General features: G+C 46.2%; 1 protein-coding gene across 1 annotated transcript in view; it reads left to right on the plus strand.

The window, feature by feature from the left end:
* Positions 1 to 21,419, plus strand: part of DNAH17 (dynein axonemal heavy chain 17) — a 15,539,113-nt gene that overhangs the window by 13,429,491 nt on the left and 2,088,203 nt on the right. The window contains exon 69 of the mRNA XM_086931082.1: positions 18,722 to 18,862. Coding sequence (XP_086787208.1) covers positions 18,722 to 18,862 — 141 coding nt within the window. The remainder of the gene's footprint in view (positions 1 to 18,721; positions 18,863 to 21,419) is intronic.

Raw genomic sequence — 21,419 nt, forward strand, 5'->3', positions numbered from 1 at the left:
CCCAGCTGGACAACCTCGCCAACCTCGGACTCATGCAACTGGTGAACACCCCCACCCACTACGCCGGACACACGCTTGACCCAGTCTTCTCCTCCAGCAAGTACATCTCCTTCAGCCACTCCACCGGACTCCACTGGACAGACCACAGCTGCGTCCACTTCAGCTTCAGAAAGACCACGACTCACCACCACCCGCAATAGGTTCCCCGCAGGAACTGGAGCAAGATCACCACCGACCAGCTCACCACTTCACTGAGCCAGAACCCTCCCGCCAGCTCAACGGACCCCAACCAAGCAGCCAACAACCTCACACAGTGGATCACCAATTGCGCTCGCCCAACCAGCCTCGACCACTCGCAGTCCGGCTTCCGCGCCAACCACAGCACCGAGACCGCCCTCATCGCAGCCACTGACGACATCCGAGCCCTGCTCGACAACTGGGAAACAGCGGCCCTCATCCTCCTGGACCTCTCCGCAGCATTCGATACGGTCTGCCACCGCACCCTAGTGCAGCGCTTCAGCAACATCGGAATCCAAGAGAAGGCACTGGAGTGGATCATCTCGTTCCTCACCGGAAGAACCCAGAGAGTCCGCCTCCCCCCGTACAGATCCAAGGCCACCGAAGTCATATGCGGCGTACCACAAGGATCATCACTCAGCCCCACCCTCTTCAATGTCTACATGAGCCCCCTCGCAGCCATCGTACGCCAACACAACCTCAACATCATCTCCTACTCCGACGACACCCAGCTGATCCTCTCCCTCACCAACGACCCAGGAACCGCCAGAACCAACCTACACGAAGGGATGAAAGACGTAGTCGAGTGGATGAGGAACAGCCGCCTGAAACTGAACTCAGACAAGACGGAAGTCCTCATCCTTGGATCATCACCCTCCGCCTGGGACGACTCCTGGTGGCCACCTGCCCTGGGCAGCGCACCCAAACCAACGGACCACGCACGCAACCTGGGCTTCATCCTGGACTCCTCCCTCTCGATGACCAGACAAGTCAACGCCGTCTCATCATCATGCTTCAACGTCCTACGCATGCTCCGAAAGATCTTCCGATGGCTCGCCACCGAAACCAGGAAGACGGTCACACAGGCACTCGTCACCATCCGACTGGACTACGGAAACACCCTCTATACTGGAACCACAGCCAAACTCCAGAAAAGACTCTAACACATCCAGAACGCCTCCGCACGACTCATCTTGGACATCCCCCGACACAGCCACATCTCCGGACACCTGAGAGACCTTCACTGGCTTCCCGTCAGCAAGAGAATCACGTTCCAACTCCTCACCCACGCACACAAGGCCCTCCACGACCTGGGCCCCAGGTACCTCAACAACTGCCTGACCTTCTACACTCCCACCCGCCAGCTACGATCGACCAGCCACGCCCTCGCCACCCTGCCACGCATCCGAAGATCCACCATGGGAGGAAGATCCTTCTCCTACCTGGCAGCCAAGACTTGGAACTCCCTCCCCATCCACCTCCGCCTGGCCCAAGACCACCTCTGCTTCAGGAAGCAACTCAAGACATGGCTGTTCGAGCAGTAGCGGACCCCCCTCCCCCAAGCGCCTTGAGACCCTCTGGGTGAGTAGCGCGCTACAAATATCCTGATTGATTGATTGATTGATTGCCTGCATGCTCGGGATGTGTAGCGCGCGAAGTTACCCATGAGGTTTGTCCCGCCCGCTCGCTTCCCCTTATTTCCGGTCACTACTAACGTGTTCGCAAGTTATTCTGTGCCAGATTGCAGTTTCTGCGTGTTCGGCAACTCGATCTTACCGACAAGCATCCTCGCGCACGCGAAAATGCTATTGAGTGCGCGAGAACTACGCTACGCAGCAGTTTGCGGAGTATTCGACAACTTCGCGTTCTCCGCGGAGCGCGGAGTTGCCGAAACTCTGCAAACTCCGCGAACGGAGCGTAGTTCTTCGCCCAGGGTTAATCGAGGTCCTCTTCGAAGAGTAGGAGTCCGGTGCAAAAGACACCCCAGCGACGGTATACCACACAGGCAAGACTCTCGCCAAGATGGTATGGTCCGTTGAGTAAATGGAAGGATTCTGGAGCGACGGAGAGACTACGAAGGTGCTTAAGTCCAGACCACAGGTCCCCTCTTCAGCAGCTGGCAGAAGAGGCAGACAGACAGAGTCCTACCAGTCACCGATCACGCTCACGAGAGAGGAGAGCGGACAGGTCGCATACTCCCACGGTCTCCCGAACACCAAGGAGGGAGCAACCCAGATCTCGAACACCGAGAAGGGAGGTACGGACTGAGAGATCGAGATCTCCACGAAGGGAGCATCAGAGAGAATCACGTTCTCCTCGAAGGGAAGAACGACCGAGAAGATCACCAGTGAGGAAGGAGAAATCTCACCACAGGAGAAGGAGAACTCCATCATCCTCCTCTTCATCTTCATCTAGATCTTCTAAAGGGGATTACTCTCCAACGCTGGCAGACAGCCCTCGCTCCAGAGCTTCCCCGCTTGACGACGTCAACACGTATCTGGACGTCTTACAAAGGGGGGCTCACAAACTTAATATAGAGATGGCTGTGCCAGAGGTTTCCACTACTGTGATTTTTGAGACCCTTCGCCACAAATCATATACACGGCCTTTGCTCCCATTGGTTCCAGGGATAATGGACCCAATCAAAGAGGTTTTCCTCACGCCAGCAACGATCAGGGCGGTACCGGCACGTATCCAGAAGAAATATAGGCCGGCCGACTCAGATCCTATCTTTGTTAAGGGAGAGCCTGCGGCGGACTCAGTTATAGTAGGCTCAGCTAAGAAGAATCACACAGTCGCTCCTTCTTCTTCAGTTCCTCCTGACAAAGACAGCAAGACTCAAGATTCTTGGGGACGCAGGGTATGCAGCACAGCAGCTTCATCCCTGAAAGTCTCTAGTGCATCAGCCCTTCTCGGAAGGTACGATAGAGCCCTATGGGACTCCATGGAACGATTCAAAGAGAAATTGCCCAAAGAGGACCAGAAGGACTTTGAGGAGACAGTGACGGCGGGCTGTTTGGTGGCGAACCAAATGATTAGTTCATCTGCAGATAACGCCCTTCTAGCAGGACACGCCTACTCACATGGAGTATGTGCGAGGAGATCTTCTTGGCTGCGTTTAACTGGTCTCAAACCAGATGCCCAGCAGCGCATCCTCAATCTACCTTTTTCAGGATCTTCACTCTTTGGGGAGCATGCCGATCAGGAAATGACCCGCATGAAGACAGAGTTGGGCACAGTGAAGGCGGTTGGTCTGGAGAAAAAGAAAGAGCCGTTCAAACGACGCTTCAAGACCAACAAGAACCGGGGAGGCCAACAGAGGGTTCAAACCCCTCAATGGTCTCAAAACAAGCCACAAGGGAAGGCGCAATAAAGAGGAGGAAAATCGGGTAGAGGCAGAGGCGGACATCATCAGTCCTCTACTACGCCTAGAGGAGGCAAGGCCTGAGCAGTGGCTTCCTCTGGCGCCGTTACCCACTCCAGTGGGAGGAAGTGCTTCGCAACACCTGGCAGAGTGGGTCAGCATCACAAAAGATCGGTGGGTGCTGAATATACTGCTCAATGGATATTCGCTACGTTTCCGGAAGAGACCACAACCGATTCCTCCAAAAAAGACTTGCTCGTACCATCTAAAACTCCTCAAAAGGGAGGTGAACGTCCTCTTAAAGAAAAACGCAATCAAAGAGGTACCCCCATTCCAAAGGGGGAGAGGAGTGTATTCAAGGTATTTTCTAGTCCCCAAAAGAGACCAAGAGGACAAGTTCAGACCGATTTTGGATCTTCGAACCCTCAACAAGGTGGTGGTCAAAGAGAAGTTTCTCATGCTGGCACTTCATCAGATATGTCCTCATCTACAAATTGGAGATTGGATGTGTTCGGTGGATTTACAGGACGCGTACTTCCACATTCCTATAACACCAGGTCATCGGAAGTACTTGAGATTTCTGGTAGGGAACAAGCATTACCAGTACAAAGTGCTTCCCTTCGGACTCAAATCCGCACCAAGGGTATTCACCAAGTGCATGGCAGTGGTAGCGGCATGTCTACACAAAAAAGGTCTCTTTGTGTACCCATATCTAGACGACTGGCTCCTGAAGAGTCCGTCCCCTCGTCAAGCCACCAAAGACTGTCACCTGTGTCTTCATCAACTACACAGGCTCGGCCTCCACGTGAACACAGAAAAGTCGGTCCTGCAGCCCACGCAAACTATCCACTATCTGGGAGCAGTTCTAGACACAAAATTAGGAAGAGCGTTTCCTTCGCAGGAGAGACTATCTTCCATGGGGCAGAAATGCAAAAAGTTACTTCAGTTTCCTCGTCCAAAGGTGCGAGAAGTAGCGTCTCTGTTGGGCTCCATGGCGTCCTGCATCTTCCTAATACCAAACACCAGGTTGAGGAAGCGGCCTCTGCAAGAGACTGTGGAAGATCAGTGGGACCAAGCGACAGGAGATTGGGAGGATCGAATCATCCTGTCTCAAGCAGCACTGACCTCAATACAGTGGTGGACTCGCCCTCGGAATGTCCTGCAGGGAGTCCCTTTTCAGCAACCTCTTCCTTCGCTGTCTGTGGTAACGGACGCATCTCTAGAAGGCTGGGGTGCTCACATGGGTCATCTTCAGATTCAGGGTCGCTGGTCGACCAACCTCCAGACATACCACATCAACATGCTGGAGCTTCGAGCAGTTCATCTGGCGCTCAAAGCGTTCCTTCCAGCAATAACAACGGACAAAATCCTGGTTCAGACGGACAACCCTACAACTATGTTCTATCTGAACAAGCAGGGAGGAACTCGATCTCGCCCTCTGTCTCTGGAGGCCCAGACAATCTGGCACTGGCTTCTGGCTCGGGGACTGTCGGTGGTGGCAGTGCACCTCCCAGGCGAGCTGAACACAAAAGCAGACGCACTCAGCAGGCACTTCGAGGATCAGCCAGACTGGGTGCTAAACGACGAAGTAGTCGAAGAACTCTTCCATTGCTGGGGTCGTCCAGACATAGACTTATTTGCGGACGGCGAAAACGCCAAATGCCACGCCTTCGCGTCCAGGTTCCACCGGCCAGGGACGCAAGGGAAGCTCTCCTGCTGGAGTGGACAGGAATGTTCGCCTATGCGTTTCCTCCTCTGGCACTGATTCCGAAGGTGGTGGCCAAGCTCATCAGATCGAGCATGGACATGATCCTGATTGCTCCGGATTGGCCGCGACAATGGTGGTATCCAGACCTGTTACATCTGTCGCTGTGTCCATACAGACGCCTGCCGTGCAGGCCAGACCTGTTGAGCAAAATGAACGGGAGGATCCTGCATCCCAACCTCCAGTCGCTGAACCTGACTGCATGGCTCCTGAGGCCTTGCAATATGGACACTTAAATCTGCCTCCGGAATGTATGCATATTTTAAAAGAGGGAAAGAGACCTTCCAGAAGGGCGTCTTATGCGTTCAAGTGGAAAAGATTTTTCATTTGGTGTAAGGACCATGGCTTTGATCCCACCAAAGGTCAAGAAGAGGTAGTCCTTCCATACCTCCTTTATTTGGCTGCATCAGGGTTGAAATACGCTTCTATTAGGGTTCATCTATCCGCCATAGTAGCGTACAGGAAATCACCTACACAAACATCGTTTTTTCAAGTCCCAGTGGTTAAGGATTTCCTTCAGGGGTTAAAGAAGGTCTATCCCCCTGTAAGAAATCCTTCTCCTCCCTGGGAGTTGAACCTGGTTCTCTCCAGGCTGATGTCTACACCGTTTGAGCCTATACACAAGGCCTCCTTGCAGCATCTCACTTGGAAGGCGGCCTTCTTGGTGGCAATAACCTCTGCTCGCAGGGTTAGCGAGATACAAGCACTCTGCACCAAGGAACCTTAGACTGTGTTTCACCACAACAGAGTAGTAATGAGGGCTCATCCATCTTTCCTTCCAAAGGTGGTCTCGGATTTTAATATAAATCAAACGATTACCCTCCCTTCGTTCTTTCCTAACCCATCGACCCCAGCTGAGAGGTCGTTGCACTCTTAGATCTTAAACGGGTACTAAAGTTTTACCTAGAAAAGACGAAGGACACCAGAAAGACAGACCAACTCTTTGTCAATTATGGTTCAATAAGGACGGGGTTTGCAGCAAACAAAAGATCCATCTCCAGATGGATTGTCTCCTGTATCAGGCTAGCATACCAGCTGGCTGGCAAACTTTTGTTACAATCACCCAAAGCTCATTCCACTAGAGGAAAAGCAGCCACAATAGTGTTTTTACATGATATTCCTATGTCAGAAATATGCAAGGCTGCAACATGGAAATCAGTCCATACCTTTACAAGGCATTATTGCCTAGAGTCTGATTCCAGAGCGAAGTCTCAAGTAGGGCAAGCCTCCTTGAGAAACCTATTTGGGTAGAATAAGGCCTACTGTTTGGGCCTAAGAATATGAATGTTATCTGTTGATTCCTTTGCCCGCAGGGATGAGGTGAGGCTCGCTACTCTATTCTAATGCTTATGACTATTGATGAGGATCCCCTGGAAGAGAAGGATTAGTTACTTACCTGTAATCCTAGTTCTCTTCCAGGGGTATCCTCATCAAAGTCATAAGCAACCCCCCCGCCTCCCCGGGCAAAGGACTTTGTTTATTAAGTAGGAGATGTTTTAACCTGTTATTACCATGGTTTGGTTTTTCAGTCTCCGAAAAGAACAACTGACCTAACTGTAACCCCTGAGGCATGATGGGAAGCTAGGGGCAGAGGTGCCTTAAAGGCACAGCGTCAGTTTTAGTGCATTCAGCTACAAGTTAGCTTTTCAGTCTTTTTAGACTGGGTATTTGCAATGTAGCCTGGGAGCTGTATATGCTTACAGTGTGTTATAAGAATTTCTACTGCTTTCTAAGCATTAAAACAGTTTCTAAACAAGCATTGGTGCTGTTTCTCATGTTTCTAATGCAAATACACATGTATGGTGGAAATTCTTCACAGCATATTCCAGCTCTACTGTTTTATTTGGCTGCAATTGCTTATTTATATATATATATATATATATTTATTCCGAACGGTCCACTCCAGTCGCGGCTAGACAGACGACCAGCACACCATGCCTTCGGTATCAACAAAAAAGTTTATTCACGCCCCTACCCCCACAACAGACGCGTTTCGCCCGGAGGCTTCGTCAGTGTTCACCAGTGTTACATTTTCAAACGCCATTTAAAGACCACATTTCATAGACACAGATGACGGTATGTTGTTATTTCATACAATGTGTGGCGGCCATCTTATAATGTGCAAATGCACAACAATATGACATTTCATGGCGTAAGTGATAGATAAAGTGCTCAGTGCAAATTGTTTAAAAACCATAAGGTGTTCATTGAAATACATTTTTCAAAAGTGCTTGCAGGTAAATAATCAATGGCAAAGATTGTCGATTTCTGCCTAGTGTGTAGTTTGAGTTCTTTTCCTTTTGAAACTACGTTGTTAGTCTACCTGGGCAGTATTGTGTCCCCACAATTATGCCCTGAATGGGCTTTTGCATCCTCTCAAGATATTTTATTCCCATTTATCCCATGCTGCCCTGGATGGGCTAAAGAGATGGAACCAGGAGGAAAGGGGGCAACAAAATATTACTTAGTATGGATGTCAAATTATTGTCTGGAGTGTTTGAAAGTGTGCTGCATTACGGGGACTCAGTGTGGAGATAATGGAACAATATACAGTTCTTATTCCAGGTGTATCCACATCTCCTCGTTGTTATTAAGACCCCAGGGAACTGTTGTCTTTAGCCCAATTATGTATCTTGATTCTAGAGTACGGAGTCTTTTTTCTCTGTCCCCACCCCTTTCATTTCTTTCCACTTGGTCTATACAATAAAAGCTCAACAGGTCCCTGTCGCTTTTGTGGAACTCAGCGAAATGTCTCGCTACGGGGTAGGCCTTGTCCCTGTTGGTAATTGCGCGAAGGTGTTCTAAAATTCGCATTTTTACAGGCTTGATCGTGCTCCCTATGTAACGTTTTTTACAGGGACAGGTAAGACAGTAAACGGTATACTCGGAATTACAGTTGAGTAATTTTTTGATACATTTGTCGGGTACATTCTCGTCAGTTTTCCCTGGGTAAGTCTTGGTGGTCCTACTATTCTTGCATGCCTTGCACGATCTGCATGGAAAGAAACCAGTGGATTTTGTAATGTGGACAGGTTTTCTCTTCTGTGGGATGAAATGACTTTGGACAAGGTGATCCCCCAGGGATTGGCTCCTCTTATATGTTAAAATTGGTCTTTCTGGGAGAATTTTGGCCATAACATGATCTGTTTTCAGTATATGCCAATTTTTCTGAAAAATGTGCATAATCCTATCTGATTTTGAATTGTAGGTGGTGATCATTCTGGGATTTTCATCTTTGTTCACCCTTTGCTTTGGTATCAGTAGGTCATTCCTTTGGATTTTATTAGATTTCTCTTCGGCATTTGTTAATGCGTTTTGAGAGTATCCTCTCGTCTGGAACCTGATTTTGGCTTCTTTCTTCGCCCGAAAATACTCCTCCTCAGCCGAGCAGTTTCTTTTTAGGCGAAGAAATTCACCATATGGTATGCTGCCTACTAAGCATTTAGGGTGTTGGCTTGCTGCATGTAGGACAGCATTACCGGCCGTCGGTTTTCCATATAGCCTGGTCTGTAAAAAAAAAAATATATATTTATATATATATATATATATGTCTATATATATGTGGGGCACATATAATATATTGTTTCCGGGGTCCCACGCATGGGCGGGAATATTCTAATGCTTATGACTTTGATGAGGATACCCCTGGAAGAGAACTAGGATTACAGGTAAGTAACTAATCCATTCTGCACTAGCAGCGCATTGGATTAACGCAGGACATACCATCCCACAGCTGAGATTCACCATTCTTGAATGTATCATACCCCACACAGGCATTGACATTAACACTACACTATCACGTAAAGAGACACAGTGGATCCTTAAGCTAGGGACCGTAATCCCAGGGGGTCTCAATGACCACTATGAACTTTTGTGCTTTTTATAAGTGCTAATACTGGTGATTCTAGAATGTGAGGGGCACTTTACATATTTCAGAACGACATTCTATTCTGCTCGATTTTGCACCTTATCATGTCTTTACTTTACTTTCCCATTCCTTACATTTCTTATATTTACTATTTTTCATTTTAATTAGCCTCTAGCTCTTGCCAGTCGAGCCTTTCTTTAACATCCTCTCGATCATTCATTACGTTCGAGGGAGCGCCATCTTGGATAGGTCATCTGGAGTCCGTTTTTGATGTTGCTGAACAGGGCGGCGCGCCGTCTCTCTGTTTAGATTAGGTCTTGAGAATGCCACTTGCCTCGAGTTACTGACGAGGAGCAGCTAACCCATTCGTGCAATATACTTCACGAGAAAGGTACGGGGACCTCTATTATTCTCCTATAATCGCTTTAGACTTATGGCATACCATGATATTTACTTTTGAATATCATGTTTATTACAGACATTGTCTTTGGAATAGAGAAACCAAGTGGGTGATTACGAGTATTGAGTGTTTTTGACACAACCTGGGACCTCAACTGAGGCATTGGTGTGAGTATAGTGCCCGTTATTATAGTTGTGATAACAGCATTACTTCTACTGATTAGATAAAGGACGGCTAGATAACAGTACCTCGTTAACTTTAATAGGAAGAAGCATTGTAAATTGAAGTTTACGCTACTGACCTCGGGTCCTTCTCTGGACATCACGAGGTATGTCGCTCGCATTTACTTACATCTGTGTGGCACTGAGTAGATTCAGACACTTTGGGAAATAAGTCACTTTAGCATTTGGGGATACTTTGTCTCTGTAATTCTCTGATCTTCACAACGGAGACATCTTTTTTCTAGTATTTCTTCTTTTTTTCAAGTAACTCCTTTACATCTCTCTTGGTCTTTTTGTCGTTTTGTGGTATGGAAAACCCACAGTAGCATCCATTACAACTGTATATCCCTGTACACAATGTTTTTGCTTATCTTTATTAAGACTGCTATATTTCATCTGATTTGCAACTGAGTTTTGATAACTCATTTTTCTGTTGTAGATTCGTTTTCTGACTGGCTCCGTGGAGTTCATACCCAAAATGTGGAAGTTTATACTTATGATTTCCCCTGATGAAGGGTTCTGAAATGAACCCGAAATGCATTGGGTTGTGGATAAATGTTTAATGTACTAAAAAGTGAAATGTACTTTTCCAAAACAGAGACATTGATTAGCTTGTGATATGTATCAACAATTGAATTGACTTGTATATCACATTGTCCTTAATTGGAAACATTTTTTGAAATTTTTTGAAGCATTTCTGAGTAAAAGAAGCTTTGATCAATTGTGTGAATAATATCTTTGTTTATAGATAAATAGGCCTTAGTGCCCTTCTAGCTGTGCATTGCTACAGTCTCGGGTTTGTTCTAGACTCATACACAAGCATCTTTCCCGGGGGATAGGTACCTTCTCCCACAGCACTGCACGCAAACAGTTGATTACATTAGTATAAATTATTTTATAAGTTTGAGAAAGAGGTGTGCAGACCCACCGACATTTACACATCATTAAATCTAAGACACCCGCACAGCACAATGCTCACATCGTGACCGCCTAGTGAACCAATGAACTTACTGAGCAACCACAAGGGTATCAAGAAGAAACTATCTTCAAAATGCACACGGTGTAGGCTGTCAAACGAAGGAAAAATGTATTAGTAATATGGAACCTTTAAAAAACGGAAGAAAAAATCTCCCCGTCCAATTAATCCCTTTACCTTTTAAACGTGAAATGAGATGAAACGCCCAGTCCAACCAAATTAAATCGCTCACACGCTGCCAGAAAACACTGCCTTCTTGCTGATCCTGCCGCGACAGAAAACTGCCTGTGAAAGGCATACTCCATGTTAAATACAAGAATACCACACGAGAGATCTACAGTATATCCTATGGCGCGACTGCACAACTTACCGACGACTTAGACCCAAAAATGGTGTACTAATGCCATTTCCTTATTCTATTACAGGACCGGAGGCTTCAGATTATGCTTCTCTTAACTTTACTGCAAATCACAGCAGCCAATAAAAACATACAATTAGTTTAATGAAACGACATTGCCCATGATGCTTGCTCCAAGCCACGTCTCCACAGCCCATAAGAGGCCTCTGTGCAGTCCCATCATCCTCTTTCTTTGCTGCTCACAGCAAGAGTTAAGTGCACCATGCTTTACCAGGGCCCGACTGGCTACCGGGCAGTTGTGTGTGCTGCCGAGCTAGGGGCTAATTTCTCTGTGGTGGGTCTTATTTCGTTGATGGGGACCTGCATGCGATTTGAAATAAAAAAAGCAAAACGAATTTCGTTTTGCACACGCAGGTCCCCATCAACGAAATTAGCCCCCAGCACGGCACACACACAACTGCCCGGGAGCCAGTCCGGCCCTGTGCTTTACCTCTTATGTGATATATCAATGGGTTAATGTGATTTATTACCTCAGTGGTGTGCTCGTTAGCAATCTTTTTCTCCCCTGGGATAATATTATGACTATTCTTGCTGTCGCATTGAGGATTTTTGGTGTTTCATTATTCTCGACTCGGCGTCTCTGACGCGATCTGTGTTTCAGTGCCCTTCTTGTTCCAAGTTTTCTCCCACCGCTTCACGCCCGGTAGCACAAACCTTGGGGCAGGGGCAGCGAGTGTCGCTCACCGCGGTGTGCTTAAGAGTTCGGGCGTTGCTCGCGTAGCTCCTTTCCTTCACGAGCCTTCATTTATATCAGCATTGTTGTCCCCCATACAAGTGCTAAAGCGCGAGCGTCAGGGCGTCCCTTGTAGCCCGGTCACGCCGTTTTTTGCAGAGTGGCCCACGGCCGGTGTGCGCACCCAAATCACGCGCAATTGGGGTCTTTTTGGGCGGATTTGGGCGCGATTGGGCTGCGCACACCGGCGCAAATTCCTTAGCTTTGCCTGCATGCACGGAAACTTCGGAGCACTGCTTAAACAGTTGTGGATCGCCTTATTGGCTGTAAAACCCTGCCTAACGGAGTGAGCACACGCTCCTGGACTTATAGGCATAGGCCACTGGCCTGAAGACTACAGCTTTGCTGAGGGGGTCGTGTGGTGATTTAGTGCATTGGTGGCTAGTGTGCACGTGGGCTGACCCCCCCTTACTACTCCCTATACATTTATTGGTATTATCCTGCTTGTGAGACAGTAGTGTCAGTCATTTGCACACCATGGAGGATTGGGTGCAGTATCCTGATGAGGAGGATGAATATGAGGGACAGTCTAATGCTGTCATAGACGACAACCTGGTTGATGCCTTGGATGCATCTGTACAATCATTCATGAACAAGGCCATTGAGAATACGGTCCCCCAGACCGTCCACCAGGCTTTAGCTGCGGCGCTTCGCCCTATAAAGAGACAGCTAGAGAGTTTCGCCAAACGCCAAGCGTATGGCAAAGACGCTACCAAGAAGAAATATGACGATTCCACTTCTTCTGCAGGCGCAGATGCGGTCGTAACTGGCCACATGCCCAAGCGCTATCGGCGCTACCTGGCACTGCTTCTGTTGACCATTCTTATGCTGGCGCAAAAGCCAAGACCAAGCAGAAAGTCCACATTGATACGGATACCACAACTACGGGCACGGACACCGATACAGACAATTCGGAGGAGCCTCCTCCGCAATAAAGGGCCAAAATGTCTACTCCTTCATGTTTGGAACCTGCTAACACTCCATTTACATTGGATCCTTCAGACATTATGCCTCCCCGGTCTTCGGACTGGGTTCCGCCGCCCGAGGTTTCGGATTATATTCATGACAACCTGCGTAAAGGTTTTTCTCGGGAGGTGCGAAGCCGGCTTCGGTCTGAATGCCCTAGACCGGATATACCAGATAAGGTGGTGAAAATGCTGGAAATTGATGCAAGCCTGCTCACTTTTCTGAAAAAATGTTCAAAGGACCAGAAGAGAGGCATAGACCGCGCTTGGCACGGGTGTCAAGATAAGTTGTTAGATGTTATTGGACCCTTAGCAAAGATATTAGAGATGGCCCTGGCGGCCAATAAACAGTCAACTCCTGTGGATCCTGACATCCTCGCGGGCTGGACCCAAAGGGCAACTTGCCTACTAGGGAACACTAATTGTGCGATCTCGGCAGAACGACGCAAGTCCCTCCTGATTCGGATGGACAGCAATTTGACCGAATTGGCGGATGCTGAGCCCGGACCTTTGGCCTACGGACATCTCTTCGGAGAGTGGTTCGTCAAAGATGTTTCAAAATACGTCGGGACATTTACGTCCCTGGACAAAGCTGCGACAGGAATAAAACGCATTTTCCATCAGGGTGTTTTTAACCGGGCCGGAAAGAGGCAGGGGCCGCTCGTCAGGCCGGAATTTCCATCAAGGCCCCCAAAGAGGTGACTTTGGACGCGGCAGAGGGGAGTGGTATTCCACACGTGGAGGCACCTTCTACCCCTCACGCCGTAGATTCAATAGAGGACGCTTCCAGAACAATGGCAACAGAGACGGCTTTAAAGCCCAGCAGTCCTCAGGTGAGTGTTGTAGACAGTTCTCTTCTGCCTTTGGTGGTTCACACTCGTCATTTTCTTCACAATTGGCAGGAACTGACGCAAGACGCGTGGGTGTTAAAAACGATCATGGGGTTTCGCTTGGAGTTCTACTCTCCTCCTTTTCAGCAAGAGCTCCCTGCTCAACTCCATTTTTCCCTACAAGAAATCAGTTTTATAGACAGAGAAATTGCGGAATTGCTGCACAAATATGCGATAGCTCGATGCAGCGAGGGCCCTCACGGTTTTTGCAGCAACATATTCCTGGTGCAGAAAAAAGGAGGTGGCAACAGGTTAGTGTTGAATCTGCGAAGTTTCAATCACTTTCTGCCTTACAACCATTTCAAGATGGAAGGTATCCATCTTCTTGCGGATTTGTTACAAGACGGAGATTGGCTGGTCAGGTTAGATCTCAAGGACGCCTATCTCTCCATCTCTATTTTTCCCTCTCACCGGCGCTTCCTGCAATTCCGGTGGAAAAGTCAGTGGTACGAATATTTGGCCCTTCCTTTCGGGCTTTCATCGGCGTCATGGTGTTTCACCAAGGTGATGAAACCGGTTGTAGCACACCTGTGGGAACGGGGTGTGCGGCTCATCATCTATCTGGACGACATCTTGTTGATGGCCCAGAGCCCGGACATACTTCTTCAGCAGTTGCAGCTCACGACTACGCTGCTGCAGAATTTGGGGTTTGTGATCAACCCTTCCAAGTCAGTTCTTTCACCGACTCAGACAATAGAATTCCTCTGCTTCACCATAAATTCCCAGACAGCTCAGTTGTGCCTTCCCAAATTGAAGCTGAAGGATCTCAAGGAGGAGATAATGGCGTTATTAGGCAAGCAGACGGTCTCGTTGAGGGCCATTGCCAGAGTGGTGGGAATCTTGGCCTCCTCGATTCAGGCCATTTTCCCGGGCCTGCTTCATTACAGAGCCTTGCAACGTCTGAAAATCCAACATATTCAGAAGGGCTTATCTTACGCGGATGCCATTCCGTTGACTCAGGAGGTGAGGACTGAGTTGCAGTGGTGGCTGGGCCACGTGGATGCGTGGAATGGCAGAGCGATTTTCGGATCACAAACGGAGATTGTGATCGAGTCAGATGCCAGCCGTTGGGGCTGGGGAGCGCGCTGCGGAGGAATTTTCACATGCGGGAGATGGTCTCCGCAGGAGTTGTCCCTGCATATCAATTGCCTGGAACTCCTGGCGGGTACGTTTGCAATTCGGACATTATCCCCGAAGCAGACCTCATGTTGCATCCTTCTCCGCATGGACAATGTGTCGGCGGTGAGGTATATCAACAAATTGGGAGGCACAAGGTCGTCTCTGCTGGTCGAGATGGCCAAGGTTTTTTGGCATTATTGCCTCAACCATCAGATCTCAGTGATTGCGGAGTACATCCCGGGCCAGTCCAATCAGGTGGCGGACTGGAATTCCAGACATCTCAGGGATTTCAGCGATTGGAAGCTGCTTGCCTTGGTTTTTCAGTAGGTACAGAACATTTGGGGTCCTTTTCAGATAGACCTCTTTGCCTCCAGGCTCATGTACCAGATCAATCGGTTCTTCAGCTGGAGGCCGGACCCAATGGCACTGGGGACTGATGCATTCCTGCAGGATTGGTCGAGCGCAGTTCACTATGCATTCCCTTCTTTTCTGCTGATCCCCAGGGTGATGACACAGGTGATCAGGAAGCAGGTAGAGATAGTCCTGGTAACGCTGTGGTGGACGTCTCAACCTTGGTTTCCGAAGTTGTTGCAGTGGAGTTGCGACCTTCCCAGGTTGCTCCTTGAATCAACATTGCTGCTCTGGGGCCCTCACATGGAGCGTCATCCGATGATTCTAGAGGGCCGCCTCATGCTGATGGCATAGAGGCTTTCTGGCAACAGTGGCACTTGCCAGGAGTTTCCGACAAAGCTTCGGAGTTCATCAAACAGCCTGGGCCCCATCCACACGGAAGCGTTATTACTCAGCCTGGAAAAACTGGGTGGATTGGTGCTTGGAACGGGGTTTGGATCCCGTGGGGGCTGAGTTACCCCAAGTGTTGAATTTCCTCTCAGATAAAGCGTCCGAAGGCCTTGCTTATTGCTCGGTTAATAACTTCAGATCGGCCATCTCGGCAGGCCATGCGCTAGTAGAGGGGAAGCCTGTAGGCATGCATCCGGTGGTGTGCAAGCTTCTTAAAGGCATTCGGGTCGCTAATCCTTGTAAACCCAAGTATACGGGTCTGTGGGATGTTTCCCTGGTCATCTCCTTATTTAATTGTTGGCCTGTTAACAATCTCCTTTTTAGGAAACAGTTATCGGCTAAGTTAGCTATGTTGCTTTTCCTGTCAGCGTGCAGACGTTCATCGGATGTGAGAGCTCTCGACGTTACAGGTAGAGTATTTACTCCAGAGGGAGTTTCTTTTCATATTACTGGTCGTACCAAAACATTTTCAAGACACATTGATTACAATGCTTTACCAGAAAACGAGAAGTTATGTGTAGTGCATTGTTTAAAGGTGTATGAGGAATGTACGAGCTCATTAAGACCACAAGGTTGCTCGCAATTGTTAATTTCTTTACAGAAACCGTTCAAGCCAGTGCCGGCTGCCACCATTGCCAGATGGCTTGGATTTATTATGCAAGAAGCTGGTATTGATCTCCAAAGATGTGGTGCTCATTCTGTCAGGGGCGCTATGGCCTCAAAATCTTACATGTTGGGTTCTAGCATTCAGGATATCATGCGTTGTGCTGATTGGTCCTCAGAATCAACTTTCAAAACATTTTATTATAAGCCGGTGGGTGACATTACATCTGTGGTATTTGGAGAGCGTTAAACTAGCCTAATCTGAAGCCTCCGGTCCTGTAATAGAATCAAAATTTGCTAGCATTCGCGCCAAGAATTTTCAATTCTATTAAGGACACGGAGGCGAGGATTATCCCACCCGACTTTATTGTTTGTATTAAAGCTTGCCCGCCCATGACTTTTTATGACATGCATTGTTATACTGTGGTTACGGGTATCTCATTTACCTTTGTTTCAGGATCCGATAAGAAGTCGGACTAGACGGCGGATGTTCGCGAATGTCTAAGATTGAAGTTCCTGGTTATTCTCCACGTTGGAGGAAGTTTACGGACTTATTCTTGTTTCTCATTGACTTTGTTCCCTACAAAGAAAGAAGATGATGGGACTGCACAGACAGCTCTTATTGACTGTGGAGGCGTGGCTTGGAGCAAGCATCATGGGCAATATAGTTTCATTAAACTAATTGTAGGTTTTTATTGGCTGCTGTAATTTGCAGTAAAGTTAAGAGAAGCATAATTCTTGCCTCCGTGTCCTTAATAGAATTGAAAATTCTTGGCGCGAATGCTACCAAATCTTTGACTCCGCGGCATACCGCAATTTTAACGTATTTGTGTGTCGTGAACATGAACCTAAAAATAGGACTGTGACCATCTCTCAATACGTCATGCCGGTACGTAAGTTAAATTCAAAGGTCCTAAACATAGACCTAGAAATGGGACTATGTAAAAGCAACCAACCACAACATGTTTGGCCACCATGTGCATTTAAAAGGAAATAAATTTAACAATGTGAATGAAATATTCACTGAGTCAAATGCTAGATACTGGCTGGTTGGCATACATCAAGCAAGCTGAAATAGTCTACAGTGAATGAGTAAAAAACTGAACTGTCTATTTGAAATTAAAGAACCAAAGTTAGCCACGTGAAATAGAAAATAGAATTGACTGCTACAATGCATATGTACATTCTATATGGTTTTCAAGAATTACCAGAATACATACATGCCACAACCAAATGTGAAATACATTATGAATGAAAACAGACTGAAAGGAAAAAAAGCAAGCAGCTGACATTGAACAGTATGTAGCAAAATAATGATCACATCATAATGGAATCAGGTTTTAGAAACAATGATGAACAGCTGACATTGTACACTGTAAGCTATAGGAAACACAATAATTCAATTCGGTCATTTAGACCCCCTGGAATGAGAGTCTGCAAATACTTAATACACCATGCTTCTCTCTTAGACAACGTTTTGCTGTTGTCTTTACCAGGTATACACGTTAAAACTTCTAAAATCATGAATTTCAACTGTGCATTACAATGCTGGTGTTCTGAGCAATGTGTGGCAAAGTAGGTTTTTGTGCTTTTGGTACAAATTGTGCTTTTCTCTCAAAATTAAAACTAGAATAACAGAGCACAAAAGCACAATTCGACATTGAGTTCAGAGAAGAACTTTGGATGGTACTTGGTTCCTTATAGGCTCATACAGGCTTTCCACATTAGTAAGAACTTAAAAAAAATATTTTTAGATTTTTAGGTTGGAGTTCTTTTTGCCTAAGAAAATCTTAGAAATTGGTGTTGTACAGATGGCCTTAGGTTTAAGGCAGTTATTACTTTTCACTTCATTATCACCTACCAATGGATGCTGACCTACCATAATCACTGGGTGTGACTTTATGATTATTGCACTTCAGAGATACTGCAGACTGATGTGAACCGGTAAAAGCAGCCTCATTGACTTTCTCAAGAAATTTGACTATAAGTGAAATGTTAAGGATCGCTCAGTGAGCCTCAAATCTGTAGGTTTTTAATGAATGCCATGGTTCACAAATAAGATCTTTTCGACCGAACAGTGCTCTGAGGTTTGTGTACCAGAGACCTACTTGTCTTGTGCTTTATCTCTCTGTTATTGGGCTACCGGTCATGCTTTTATTAACAGAAATGTCCTTTGTTTAAGTAATTCCACCATCTCCTAACACAGTTGCCAAGTTTGAATTAACATTTGGCTAATTGAGGATCTAAAATGAATGAACCCTTCCTCTGGCAGTGTCTTCCTTTAATCATTGGTCTGGTGGGATTACGGGGGGATGTATTACAATATTGTGGGTGAAATATTGACCAATACAAATATCAAATACACATGATTAATTGCCAGCATATTTGCAGGTGAAGGTAAGAATAGTAAATCTACACTTCCTTATAAATACCTTGGCTATATAGAGGTGGTTGATATTGTGGATGACTCATTATTTTGCAATTTTATAATGGTTTAGATGGTCAATGGTAATCAGAAAATAGTTGGAGTGGGAATTTGGTTTTTAGGTTTCACAAATTGAGAATATTCTTTTTTCATAGGTAAGAGAAGCCAAAATTACAGAAGTTAAAATTAATGAAGCCAGAGAGAATTATAGGCCAACTGCAGAAAGAGCATCTTTGCTGTACTTCATCCTGAATGACCTGAACAAAATCAATCCCATTTATCAGTTCTCGTTGAAGGTAATGATATTTATACTTTTGTGGAATTACTAAGCACTGCATGATGTGATATTGCAATCCAAAACTCTTTCTGACAGAGCACATTTTCTGCTTCATGTTTAATCTAGAGGTTTTAGAATTCCTTAGTCTCTCAAAGCTTTTTTGAAGTAAAGTGTGTTTGTCCCGAAACTGAAAAACTAAGATTTTCTTCATCATAAATTCTTCACTTAAATTCCTATTTGTAGACTTGTCCTACCCATGAGTGGAGTTATAAAGCACATTTAACCAAAGATAAAAATCTTTTCCCCAAAAATATATATTTCAATCAAATATTTTTAAGTACCTGTCAACAGGTTAGTTACATTGACTACATTGGTCCCGATTCACAGAACTGACTTAAGACAAAATCTTAAACTTACTACCATTTTGGTATTAACAGAAGGCACTTACTCATATCAGTATTCACAGAAGTTAGGAGTCCTAACTTTAGGACTCCTAAATGCCTTCTATGAATACCGAAAGTCTTAAAGTTAGGATTTTTCTCAGTTTAGGAGTAGTAAAGTTAGGACTCCTAACTTTAGGATTCCTTAATGCCTTCTGTGAATACTGAATGTCTTAAAGTTAGGATTTCTCTCAATTTAGGTGTAGTAAAGTTAGGACTCCTGTGAATACCAAAATGAGTAAGTGCCTTCTGTGAATACCAAAATGGTAGTAAGTTTAGGATTTTGTCTTAAGTTAGATCTGTGAATCTGACCCATTCTGTTTAAGTTTTTTTTATAACAGATCCAACAAACTTTGAGAAAAACCAAAGTCTGCTTTAATGCAATAACACTTGCAAACATAATTTGTATTTGCATGCACTACTGCATTAAAGCCATACCTAGTACCCTTTGCCAATGCTTGTGATAATAATACCTGAAGTTACTTTACTATCTGCAATTTTTATTGTGGCTCATTGGAGTAGGATAAAATGATACATTAATTCAAACTAAAAAGTGGCAGCTATCGCACCCTGGAAGTGATGTCCCGTTAGTCTTGTCTACCTACCACAATTCTTGTGTTGCCGAAATTGGTCTAAGGAGACCGCAACGCTCCTCCTAACTGCACCCGCTGTTTGTGGCATCCTTGCTGCCATCTCTGCCGCATTGAGGGGAACTACAGTACCCAGAATTCCTTCTGTGGTGCACGGCCACCCACATAAGCAGGAAGCGCCAGGAGGCGCTTCAAAAGGCGGCCACGGGCTCCTGCTCATCGGGTCTCGTTAGTGCTGTCTACCTACCCAGAATTTCTTCTGTGGTGCACGGTCACCCACGTAAGCAGGAAGCGCCAGGAGGCCCGGGCCAAGGGCAGGCCCGTCTGCGCCCGTCAGAGCCCAGAGGAGGCCAGGCTGGGCCATACCATTGACACTTGAACTGTAAGCTTGTGTTATATAGCTTTCTTTCTGATGGATACATCTTGTAGTGGATTCCTCACCTTGTGAATATCCCCTTGCGTCAGCAACATTTGGAAATTCTTTTTGTAGCTTCGCGCTGACATGGACATGTACGACGTCATAGAGGCACGGCATCGCACGCGACTCCGCTGATGTCACCGACACTACAGTAGGCCCACGCCGGCGTGATGATGTCAGTTCCCTTTTTTCCGCGTCGTAGACGCTAACGGTTTCGGGGAATCTCTGTAGCCTCTTAGTAACTTTGTTGCTATTTTCTTCGCTTATCTGTTTCTTTGTTTCGTTCACGATGTCGACAAAGAAGACCGGCTTCAAGCCTTGCAGAGAGTGTGGGAAAATGATGTCAATCACGGACCCACACGAAGATTGCATCTGGTGTCTAAGTTCGGATCATGATGTTGATGAATGTTCTTCATGTCGGAAGATGAACCCAAAGGCTCTGCGAGAGAGAGAGACCAAACTTCTGGTGGCGAAGCTGAGAGGTGACAAGGAAAAAAAGTCTTTGAGGTCTCGTTCGAGAAGGGCGAGGTCGAGGTCGAGATCGGCGTCGAGATCAAGGCCTTGAGAAGAGTCGTCTTCGAAGTCACCAGTCAGTCAGTAAATCTTTATTTCGATGATTAAAAACCATCGTAAAAATACATTGTACAAAATACATTAATCACATTTCTGAATCGTACATGATTAAAAAAGGAAGGTTAAAACATTTAAAACATATGACATTTTATACATCATTGCTCAGTCTCTTGTGTTTTTTAGTCTTGCTACTATTTTCAAGAAATTCATAATAGAGCACAAGGTACGCATATCACTAGCCTTTTGCAAAAATAGTGGGGCAGTCTTGGCTTGGAGGAGTTTTGCCTCTTTTAAAATATCAACAAGGAATCTACGACGGGGAATTCGGTAAAAAGAACACAAAAGTACAAAATGAAGGGTATCCTGCGGAGACCTATTGTCGCAGCCGCAGGCTCCCTTCTGCTCAATTGTTAAAGTAAAACCTGATGGATAGGCCAAAATATTATGTAGCAAATTGAGCCTAAAACGACACATTAAAAATCTATCCTGCTGGTTGTACATTAAAAATAAATAGGGCTCCATCCCTTCTCCATTACTCACTAGACGGTGTGCCAC

Source organism: Lissotriton vulgaris, chromosome 7 (genome assembly GCF_964263255.1).
Source record: "Lissotriton vulgaris chromosome 7, aLisVul1.2, whole genome shotgun sequence".
Classification (NCBI taxonomy): domain Eukaryota; kingdom Metazoa; phylum Chordata; class Amphibia; order Caudata; family Salamandridae; genus Lissotriton; species Lissotriton vulgaris.